Source organism: Lepus europaeus, chromosome 22 (genome assembly GCF_033115175.1).
Source record: "Lepus europaeus isolate LE1 chromosome 22, mLepTim1.pri, whole genome shotgun sequence".
NCBI classification, from domain to species: Eukaryota; Metazoa; Chordata; class Mammalia; order Lagomorpha; family Leporidae; genus Lepus; species Lepus europaeus.
Window position 1 is genome coordinate 12,057,394 of NC_084848.1, and position 12,368 is coordinate 12,069,761.

Genomic DNA, 12,368 nt, shown 5'->3' on the forward strand with positions numbered 1-12,368 from the left:
GAGGATTAGCCTATTGAGCGGTGGCACGGGCCAACATCTTAATAATAAATGCAGATGAACACAGATTTACAATTTACATGGTTCCTGGTGTTGTGATCCTAATTTGTAACCACAATAGAGTGTGGTTAGGTGACTGTTATTAGTGGAACAGCGTACAAAGAGGGCTCAACATCGTATTTGAAATTAGAATTTTCTGAACATATTCTTTTACCTTTTTCTCATTGAGTTTGAAATCTAATGCCAATAGAATCATGCAAAAGTCTTTGTGAAGTGGAAATTTTAGGTTTGAATATTGTGACAGCAGGTGGAGCTAGTAGTAGGCACTCTCTTTCTAGGCCATTTAAAAAGCAGCAAGATGTATAAAACATTGTGTTTCACTACAAGGCTTCAGGAGATGCAAATGATTATGTATTGGCTTTGGAAAGTGATCGTGTTAGTGCAGCATGAGAGCCAAGCTGAATGAAAGTTCCCTTTTCTGAAAAAGTCACGTATTGCCTTGGAAGGCCGAAACAAGTGAAGGACATGGCCGGGAGGGATGTATTTACAGTCCAAGAACTCAGGCACTTTGGCCCCTTCAGAACTGACGTTAACAAATAATGAATATGATTCTATGGGAAAACAGTGTAAAAGAACATGCAGGGTTACTTTTGCTACTAGATTGTTTCTTTAAGCAATCTAAACTGTTCATTATACATTTCAAGTCTACATAAATTTTTCTCCTGGTAAAAAATGAAACTTTTTTTTTGTGCCCACAAGACTGTGAAATAAAAACCTGAATATAGCTCCAAATACTGATGCATTATCTGAATCCATAATCTAGAAGAGACCACCACACATGTGCTGTGAAATTGTGTTTTTTCCACCCTCATCATTTCTCAAAGTCAGATGCAATGATAAGTAAAGAGCAATTATTATGCTTCCATTTCCTTTCTCTGAATTTCGTTTGTTTTACTGGATTATTATATATTAATAAATTGGAGTTACTATTTTTTTTTTTTTTTGCTGGCTTTGTGAACAAAAAGTGACCTACTTTTGGGCGATAGTTTGCAGAAGTATAAAATTATTATTTTTTTTTATTTAATGAATATAAATTTCCAAAGTACAGCTTATGGATTACAAAGGCTTCCCCCCCCCACAACTTCCTCCCCACCCACAACCCTCCCCTTTCCCACTCACTCTCCCCTTCCATTCCCATCAAGATTCATTTTCAATTCTCTTTATATACAGAAAATCAGTTTAGTATATATAAAGATTTCAACAGTTTGCCCTCACATAGCAACACAAAGTGAAAAAATACTGTTGGAGTACTAGTTATAGCATTAAATAACGGTGTACATCACATTAATGACAGAGATCCTGCAAGATATTTTTTTTTAAAAATATTATTTTTCTATGTAATTTCCAATTTAAAACCAAGGGTTTTTTTTTTTTTCGTTTTCAATTATCTTTATATACAGAAGATCGCTTTAGTATATACTAAGTAAAGATTTCATCAGTTTGCACCCACACATAACCACAAAGTGTAAAAATACTGTTTCAGTACTAGCTATATCATTACTCACCTTGGACAACACATTAAGGACAGATCCCACATAGGACGTAAGTACACAGTGACTCCTGATGTTGATTTAACAATTTGACACTCTTGTTTATGGCGTCAGTAAAGAGGTATAAGATTATTTTAAACATATATTGTAATGCTTTTTGCTGAAAACTGGAAATAAGACCTTCCTTTTAGTTAGCATTTGTTTGTTATATGTTAACATATTCAGAAAACCCAGTGAATGCCTGCCACATGCTAGGTGTCATGCTAAACACTGGGGACGAAATTTCGAAAATGTATACTGCCTTCCTTCAACACGTCTCAGACAGCCATGTGGCCAAATGATTACCATAAACTCCTCAGGGTTACAGAAAAGGGACTCAGCTGAGAGAAACCAGAGATGCCTTCAAAGAAGAGTTAAGTTACATCTGGAAGAAGATACAAAGATTCACTAGGAAGACGAAAGGAGAAAGTGCACTACAGGCAGTGTTTTACACTGCCAGAGATAGGAGGGCCGGTAGAGCCTTGCCTAGGGGAGGCACCAGGAAGTTGTGGAGGAAGGCTAGCGAGGTGGGCTGGGGTAAGAATAGAAAAGGCTACCAAGAAGTGCCCAGGATACCTGCCATGGATACTACCTCTTGATGCCCCAGACTCAAAACTCTCTTGTTATGTTTCCCCATTCTTTTCCGAAAAGTTCCCCCATCTTATGCATTAACTATGGGCCTAATATATTTTTTAAAGATTTATTTATTTACTTGAAAGGCAGCTATACACAGAGATGGAGAGAAAGAACGAGCGAGCGAGCAGGCGCTTCCATGTGCTGGTCCACTCCCCAAATGGTTGTAATGACTGGGGTTGGGCCAAGCTGAAGCCAGGAGCCAGGAGCCAGGAGCTTCCTCTGGGTCTCCCAAGTGGGTACAGAGGCCCAAGTATTTGGGCCATCTTCTGCCGCTCTCCCAGGGGCATTAGCAGGAAGCTGGATCCAAAGTGGAGCAGCTGGGACTAGAACTGGCACAGGGGATGCTGGCACTACAGGCAGAGGTTTAACCCTGTGTGCCACAGCGGTGGCCCCTGATATATTTTTTAAATTCTTGCTGTTGAAAGAGAGCTACATAGAACACACTGTGCTGGCCTGATTCCAAGCCCCCATCAGAACTTGCCTCACCAGTGTTGCCGCTTCACTGGCCCTCTTCTACCTAATCTATAAAACTTTCTCCAGACCCCTGATCAAGAAGTCAGTTTTCAGAATGATTCCTGGCTCCTTGCTTGTCCACTTTTTAGTAAACTGTTTCCACAAAAGACATTGTCTTTGGTGTTTGGCCTTCTGATGCATGTGGCAATGGACTCATTTTGGTTCAAGGACATTATCATTATCACTGGATAATTATTCAAAGGCTTTGATAAGTCTAGATGCTATTTAATTGATTAGCTTTTGGTGTTCGTGAAACTAAAGTGATGGGTATGCTCTTAGGGCAACACAGCATGGCCAGACTTCAATATTAACCTCACCTAGCAGGTTTAAACTTGAGGGGTCTTCAAAATGTGCATAGAAAATGTGTGTTGTGAAAAAACTACACATGAATTTCAGAATTTTTTTGTGCTAAATATAACTTTTTTTTTTTTAAACTTTATTAATGAAAGGCAGAGTTATGGAGAGGGGTCAGGAGAGAGAGAGAGAAAGCTTCTATCTGCTGGTTCACTCTCCAGATAGCCACAATGGCCTGAAGCTAAGAGCCAGGAGCTTCTTCCAGGTCTCCCACGTGGGTACAGGGGCCCAAGGACTTGGGCCATCCTCTGGTGCTTTCCCAGGCCATAGCAGAGAGCTCGATTGGAAGTGGAGCAGCTGGGATTTGAATCTGTGCCCATACGGGATGGCAGCTCAGTCCACTGCACCACAGCAGCAGCCTGCTAAATAGAACTTTTAATTCCACTTTTTCCATGAAATTTTTGAAGTATCCTCATATGTGCTCTGGCCACAGGGTGATTAGATGAGAATGGAGCTACCTCACTTCCTTTAACCTTAACAACTGCTGACGGGAATAGTGATAGAAAGAGCGCTCTTTGAGATGTGAAGTCATTGTGGTTCATACAGCTGGCCCTCTGCATCCACAGAATAGGCATCTGCAGATTCAATCAACTGGATAAAAAATATTTGAAAAAAAACTACGGAATTCTCTTTCTTGTCATCGTTCCCTAAACAATAGCATGCTAACTATTTACATAGCACTGGCCTTGTATTAGATAGAATAAGTCATCTGGAGGTTTTTTTTTTGTTTGTTTTTTGTTTTTGTTTTGTTTGTTTTGTTTTGTTTTTTTTGACAGAGAGAGACAGAGAGAAAGGTCTTCCTTCCATTGGTTCACTCCCCAAATGGCCGCTATGAGCAGTGCTGCGCCAATCCAAAGCCAGGAGCCAGGTGCTTCTTCCTGGTCTCTCATGCGGGTGCAGAGCCCAAGGACCTGGGCCATCCTCCACTGCCTTCCCGGGCCACAGCAGAGAGCTGGGCTGGAAGAGGGGCAACCGGGACAGAATCCGGCGCCCCAACCGGGACTAGAACCCAGGGTGCCGGCGCTGTAGGCGGAGGATTAGCCAAGTGAGCCGCGGCACCAGCTGGAGATGATTTAAGGTATACAGGAGGCTAACCATGGGTTGTATGCAATTACTGCATCCATGGGTCTTGGTACCTGTAGGAGTTTTGGAAGCAATCCCCTAAGGCTCCCTGCTGCTGATGGTTTACTGAATGCCTGCAGGCACTCTGCTGGGTGCTGGGAGGTCTGTCCTGTGTCCCAGAGTACAGGGTGCTGTCTTCTTGACTTTTCCTCTTGGTTGTCTTCACCGAGCATTGAACATTTCACACATCCAGACTGGAACCAGACATCTCACCTGACAATCCTGCTCTTCCCCCAGTGACTCCCTGAAGAATCTATGGGTTGTTCTGGACATCTTCCTTCCCACCTGCTGTGTCTGATTCTCCATCAAGTTGTGTCATGTCGGTTCTAAAATGTGTCTGGAAACCTTCTGCTCCTGTTCCCGTGGCCAGCACTCTAGCACCTGCGTCTCTTGCCAAAAGGCCTGTGACTGGCTTCCCCTGTTACACTTTTGCTTTCCCCACAGTCCTTCCCCTCCCCTACCCCGATGGCAGTAGCCAGAAAGAGCTTTTGAAAATCTAAATCAGGTCTTGTCACTTCCCAGTTGGATCGTTACAATTTCTTCCTAAATAAACCCAAGTTATTTGCTGCGGTGCATGCGGGCCTGTGATTTCCAGCCTGGCCTCCCTCGCCAACCTTGTCTTCTGTTGTTTTCCATCTCTTATTCACCACGGCCTCTTCACTTCCCACTTCCCGGCCCCAGGGCCTGGCACTCGCTGTTTCCACTGCCTGGCACGCCCCTGTTGCCATCCCTTAGCCAGTTGGTATTGTCTCCTGGCTTAGGTCTCAGCTCCCGGAAGAGCACTCTCCTTCACCAGAGCGGGCCCTCAAGAGGATTCCCGAGACACCGTTCTCCCCTTCTCTGCCCGTACCCCAGATGGCAACTTCAGGTACATTTGTGGTTGAGCCTGTGGCGTGGCCGTCTCCCGTGCTAGCCCGGCAGTCCCTTGGGCCTGGAATCTTGGATGTTCTCTTTCCTCTCTTTTTCCGGAGTTTAATACAGGGCCTGGCACTTAGTAGGTCCTGGAATGTTGTAAAAGGATCAGTAAAAACATAAAGATAGATTTTTTTTTAAGTTTATAAATCTCTACAAATACAGAAAAATTATTCTACTTTTTTGTTTTTAGGCAATCAGAACTATTTTAGGAAAGGAATAAAGTTCAGTATTACCTCACCAAAAGGAAAAGGGCACGTGTGGCTAATATATGATTTGGGGCTATTTTTAAAACAAAGTGATGACTTTTTTTAAAAAATGGAAATCCTGAGTTATAAAAATGAACTGCTCTTTTTACATACTTAAGACTCCCTTCTCCAAAATGTTTAAGCTCTTGGCTCCGCTCTTTAAGCCTACTACAAAGATCACATTAGAATTCATTTTCATAGACATCGTAAGCACAGTATCCAATCTCCTGTTATCATGCTGGGTTCTTTTATTGTAAGAGTCGCAGGAAGCTGAGCCCGCGGCTGCTGAACACATCGTGGGGTGGATCCAGGGCTGGGGCTGGTGCCAGCTCTATTGTTGATGTAATGCTCCCCCCCACCTTTATGTGCAGTGTGCCATTGACAGCGACTTTGGAGAAACTACTTCTCTGACCCGATCTCCCAGTTGGAAAAAAAACCCTGCTGCAGTGACATCTGGCCAGGAAGGAAAAAGGGGATCAAAGACGCATAAGGAAAACCTGTTGAGACCTTCTTTAATAGCTGGTTTCGTGCCTGTCTGCCATCTCTGTAGAGGGAAGGGTGCTCACTTCTCAAGGTCACTACCCCTATCCCCTGACAAGGCCCCATGAACCCTAAGAGTGTCCATCACGTTTGGCATTGATTGCAAGTGTTGGGTGTACCTACCTAGCGCTTAGCAAAATGTCCTAGTGACTTTATAGATCTTTTGGAGTAAAGCTATTCACTGAAATTAAAATAAATTCTGATTATTTGTGTTATTTATCACTTTTCATTTCTGTTTTTATTTTTTTCTTTAAGAGGAAGGCTGTCATCTCTGGAAAATTGCTTTTTCCCCTAAACTTCTAGGTGTATTACTTGAGGAGTTTGTAAAGATCGTAAGGAAGAAGAAGGAGGCCCAACTATATCAGAATGAAAGAAGACACATCTTCACGGCTTTTGACGTTCGCTGTAAGTGTTTTGTGGCTGTTGAGTGTGTAGATGTAGCAAACTGCTACTAAGGAGCTGTAAATGAAAATGTATAATCAGTAAATCAAGTTACAATCTATCTGAAAGGCTATTTTGTTACATTGAGCATCAACTATGGTGTTGATGTAAATTTTTTCCTTCTCCATAATCTTAAGCTACATATAACACGGAATAATACTTATATATTTAATATATATTTAATTTTTATTTCTTATTTACTGGAAAGGCAGAGAGATGGAGAGAGACAGAGACAGACAGAATGATTTTCCAGCCACTGGTTCACTCCCTAAATGCCCACAACAGCTAGGGCTGGGCCAGGTCAAAGCCAGGAGTTGGGAACCTAATCTGGGTCTCCCATTTGGGTGACAGGGACCCAAGTGCTCCAGCCATCATCACCTGATGCCCCCCAGCGTGTGTTAGCAGGGAGCTGGAATCAAATCAGGAGCAGGACTTGAACTCAGGTATCTGCTATGGTACACAGGTATCGTACGCAGCGTCTTAATTGCTGTGCCCAGTATCTGCCCCAGATGCAGTGACATTTACAGTTGGATCATGGTGTTTATAATTGTGCCTGCATATCTCTGTACTGTCCCTATATTGTAATGGACAACAGAAGGACTGGCCTTGTGGGGTTATAGACCACAAGCCACCTATGGAAATGTGGGAGACCGTGTGGCCTTCCCCTTCAGCTCCTACTTCCGTCACGTGTGACTGGGGAATTGTTTCCCCATGCCGAGTGTGGCTGAGGGAGTTGCCCTCACTCCCCCCTTCCCCCTTCCCCCAGCTCAAACATGGGATGAAAAGAGACCAGGCTCTGTGTCTTAGCTGCTGTGTGGTCACTCCCCAAATAATAATATAACTCTAACATGGAGCAAGAAAAAAAAAAGTGAATTTTAAAGACTGAATTGTTGTAGCAACTCACAAAGACCATTATTTCACTGAGTACCTTCATAGTCCAGCGTGGTAGGATTGGAAGTGACCTTGGAGATCACCCAGGAGTGCACTGTGGAGAATGTTAGTCCATTCTCAAGTTCTTCCCATGAGACCATCTTGGATTATTGCCATTCTCCTAGTAATATTTATGAAAACAAAGGTTCACGCAGATATCATGGCTGAAAAAAACAGTTCATTGGGTTTATGGAACTAAGAAAATGTTTTCTGTTTTGTTTTCATATAGATCGTGGATTTTTAACTTTGGAAGATTTCCAAAAAGCCTTTAGGCAGGTGGCTCCCAGATTGCCGGGGAGAACTGTTCTTGAGGTCTTCAGGTAGGCACCAACATCTTCACTCATGTCTGCTCCTTGACTTGCCGTTTGCTTTTACAAGTTTTACACTTACTTATGCGGTCTTTTCACTTGTGAACAGTTTCACAGTGTAGTGTCATGATCTGGGTGAGAACTCTGAAGTTATCAGTGAATCTATCTCTACCTTAGACAGTGGGCACTAACGTGGACCCAGTGGAAAGAGTGCTCGTATCCCAGGCAAGTGCATGAAAACACTTGTGGTAGGAGCAGGACAGGAGCAGGAAGAAAGCAGGACCTCATATACTTATGCATTGAACAACAAAGAAAAAGCTTCACAGATACTCAACATGGATGCTCATGCTGTCCTCTGGTCTGTATTTTAGTCAAACTCTGGTTTCACCTGATTGTTGAGTTGTCTGGAGAGGAGAGTGGGAGTTACCTATGGTGTCTCCTCATTCACTTGTTTCCCGTGCTACACATGCTGCAGTTCACACTTACCTGACAACGTGAATGTAAAGATTGGTGTTTCGAGGTGTGCCAAGTGTTAGAACTAGTGGTACGATGCCAGGTAGAACATCTGGGCTTGGTGCCAGGCTCCCCCTCCCGATTCCAGCTTCCTGCTAATGCAGACCCTGGGAGGCAGCAGTGATGGCTTAAGAAGTTGCTCCCAGCCACCCATGTGGGAGACCTGAATTGAATTCTTGGCTCTTGGCTTCAGCCTTGGTCGTTGCAGGCATTTGGAAACACTGTGTGTCTCAAATGAATAACACTGCTTTTTATGAAAAGATTAGATTATGCAGTTTTCTGAACTAATCCTGACAGAGTGGACCAGTGTCTGCTAGGGAACTGCAGCCTGAAGGCGCTGTCAAACGCACGCACGTGCTGCCGTGGGAAAGTGGCGGAGCTGTCTTGACTGACACCAAGCACGAGCCCTGCGTCAGCCCTGTTACCAAGCACATGCATTAGGGGTCAGCGCACCAGGGCGAGCTAGAATACCAAAATAACAGAAGTTAAAAAGATAGAAGTGTATTTCCCACTCACACCAACATGGGCAACCAGGGCTGAATGACAGCACGGAAGGATGTGGATCCCTTTCTTGTTCCCTGGTTGCCTCAACACTTGGCTTCTCCTCCTTGCTTCCAGATGGTTGCTTAAGTTACAGCTCTCACATATGAATTCCAGCCAGACAGGAGGAGAGAAAGCAGAAGATATGCCCTTCCCTGTAAGGCTAAATGTCTTTATCCTGACAGCCCAGTGACTGGATCGTAGCCCCAAGGCCGTATGTCTCTGCAAGGGGAGGGGAGCTAGGAAAATGGAATCTGCTGTAGGCAGTCCCATGCCCACTCCCAGAGGTGCTGATACGCAGGAAGGAGAGAGTGGACAGTGGAGGACTTGCAGCAGGTTTCTTGTTTGTGATACATCAGCTTAGTGTAAACTGACCAGCAGCCACCCTGTTCAATAGAAATTATCAAGCAGGTAATTTGAATAATTATTGCACTCAGTTTCATTAACAGTGACATGTATGAAATTCATTGAGGCATCTATCAAAGAAGAGCAAAGAATTTACACCCAGATGTGCACTCAGTGCTATCAGGCGGTATTTCATAGTGGATTTGTGAACGTTAAGTCCTTTACAACATAGTAGCATCTTTGTATATGCTTGGCAATGGGATGGTAAGGAGTATTGTGTATTTCTACCACATAGAGGTTGTGTTTAACAAAGGAACTAAAAATTGTTACTCGTTTTCCTTTTACAAAAAGGCAAGTCCAGATTTGCTGACTTTATGTGTTAAATGGTTTTAGTAGATGTTACCTTACAGAGATTTTTGAGAAATATTCTAAAATATTGCCCTTCACCATAAAAGCCATGTTTTAACAATGGATGAGACCTGTTCTACAGGGAGAACATTTTTTTAAATGGATGTTTGGTAATGTGATTTTACTTTAAAAAATGATGTGTGTCACCCGTTAAAACTCTTCATATCTCCGTGTTCAAGAACTTAATTGTAGAAATCTGGTCTAAAAAAATTTCATAAAGTTTCACTGGTTTTAGAATACATTTTTTTAAATATACAAATTCAGTAGCTTTGATACATTTTTAAGAGCAACTAATCCATATCAGGAAAGATGGACATTTGTTAGTTGAGTTTCATTTAACAGTAACAAGCAAAAAATATTAAAATGAAAAATAAATTGAAAATCTTCTAACATTTTGCATTATCAGAGAATAGAATTAAAAAATTGAGTCTCTCAATGCCATGATGACCTTTTTTCCTTTAGATCTATGTATTTTCTGGAAGTGTCTATGACAACTGTTAGAACTAAGCATCAAAACAAATTGAACTTTAAATTGCTTAATCACAAAAGATGGATTAAGCTAAGGTGTTCAGAAACAATAAAAAACATTGGATCACATTGTCTTTATTTCACATTATTAATAACTTCTAATGATAGCAAATAGTTATTTGCTGCTAATAATGAATATTTATAGTAAGTCCTTGAGAAATTTCTATATAATTTTATAATGCATGTAATATAATATGCTAGCACATTGCATATAATGTATAAATAAATATATTTATATTGTGGATTACATGCCCACAAGATTTGTACTACTTGCTAGGGTTGGGTGATCGAAACATTTTGGAGAACACTGCAATAACACAACCCAAACAAGGCATTTTAATTAATTGGATATGCCCTGCTTAAACTCTTAATTGTATTTTTTTAAACATCACAATCCCTAAACCAGAACAAATGTTGAATAAAAAGTATTAAATGAAGTTGTGAACCCAGAAAGGAGAGAAAAATCCTCCCTTTTTGTGCAAATTGAAGTTGGGCAAAAAAACACAGATGGCTCACATTTAGCCCTGTTTCAATGGTGCAAGTAATTATAAAGGATTAAAAAAATAAAAATCATCTACTGAGGCTATTGGTGGTACAAGATTGTATAATGTTGCTAAGATTAGACAATTTTTTCAGAAACTTGAGTAGTTTTTGACCTAATTGACCACATGAATGGAGTTCATTCCCCTGAAGAAAGCTGGTTTCTGAAGAACACTCTCAGAAGACAGCTAGAGAAGGAGAATTTTAGCTAGACCAGTCATCTGTGGTTTGAATGAATGAAGTTTTCTTAGATTCTTCTAAATTATTCCCAAAGAAGTTTCTGAAGATCAAGAGTAGGCTCTTACCTTACGGCATGCTTTTGAATGACAAGTGGGTCATAGAAGAAATCAAAAGGGAAATAAAAGAATTCCTAGAAATGAATGAAGATGACACCCTATCAAAACTTATGGGATACAGGAAAAGCAGCGTTAAGAGGAAAGTTTATAGCAATTAGCACTTATATCAAGTAATTGGAAAAATATCAAATAAATTATGTAACTGTATCTCAAAGACCTAGAAAAACAAGAACAAACCAAATCCAAAGTCAGTAAGAAGAAAGAAATAATTACAATTAGAGAAGAAATAAACAAAGTTGAAACCAAAAAAGATACAAAAGAGCAGTGAAATGAAAAGTTGTTTTTTTGGAAAAAATAAGCAATTGATAAACTGTTGATCCAACTAACCCAGAAAAAAAGGGAGAAGATCCAAATTATTAAAATCAACATGAAAAAGGAGGTGTTACCATGGATACCACAGAAATGAAGAGAGTCATCAGGAATTACTACAAACAGCTACATGCCTACAAATTAGAAAATCTAGAAGAAATGAATAGATTCTTGGAAAAATATAATCTATCAAAATTGAGTCATGAACACATAGAAAACCTAGACAGGGCAATAACCAATATGGAGATTGAATTAGTAGTAAAGATACTCCCAACAAAGAAAAGCCCAGCACTGGATGACTTCACTACTGAATTCTTCTCAAACTATTCAAAACAACTGAAAGGGAGGGAATCCTCCCAAGCTCCTTCTATCAACTTCTATCAACTTAATTCCAAAGCCAGGAAAATATACAACAAAGCAGGAGATCTATCGACTAGTATCCCTGATGAACATAGATGCAAAAATCCTCTACAAAATATTAGCTAACTGAATCCAACAACTCAGAAAGATCATTCACCCAGACCAAGTAGGATTTATCCTGGTATGCAGGGATGGTTCAACATGCAAATCAATAAATGCGGTATATCACATTAGCCAATTGAAGAATAAAAACCATATGATTATCTCAATAGCTGCAGAGTAAATGTTTGATAAAATACAACATCCCTTCATGACAAAAACCTTAAGAAAATTGGATGTAGAAGAAACATTCCTCAACATAATCAAGGCAATATATGACAACCCCACAGCCAGCATCATATTGAATAGGGAAAAGTTGGAAACACTTCCACCAAGATCTGGAACCAGGCAAGGATGCCCACCTTCCATTGCTATTCAATATAGTTCTGGAAGTTTTAGCTGGAGCCATTGGACAAGACAAAGAAATCAAAGGGATACAAATTGGAAAGGAGGAAGTAAAATTATCCCTGTATGCAGATGACATGATCCTGTATATAGGGAAACCAAGATTCCACTAAGAGACTATTGGAACTCATAAGAGAGCTTGGTAAAGTTTCAGTATATAAAATCAACACATAAAAATCAATAGCCTTTGTATATACAAACAATGCAATGGCTGAGAAAGAAGTTGTAAGGTCAATACCATTCACAGTGGCTAAAAAAATATTTAAATACCTTGGAATAAATTTAACCAAGGATGTAAAAGAGCTCTATAATGAAAATTACAAAACATTAACAAATAGAAGACACACCAAAAAATGGAAAAAAAAATCTATGTGA

The 12,368-nt window shown here is 40.8% G+C and overlaps 1 protein-coding gene across 6 annotated transcripts in view; it reads left to right on the top strand.

Annotated features, from left to right (window-relative positions):
- Positions 1 to 12,368, top strand: part of EFCAB11 (EF-hand calcium binding domain 11) — a 252,207-nt gene that overhangs the window by 16,029 nt on the left and 223,810 nt on the right. For all 6 annotated transcript variants that reach the window (XM_062181231.1, XM_062181237.1, XM_062181232.1 and 3 more), the window contains exons 4-5: positions 6,215 to 6,316; positions 7,512 to 7,602. In XM_062181231.1, the coding sequence (XP_062037215.1) occupies positions 6,215 to 6,316; positions 7,512 to 7,602 (193 nt within the window). The remainder of the gene's footprint in view (positions 1 to 6,214; positions 6,317 to 7,511; positions 7,603 to 12,368) is intronic.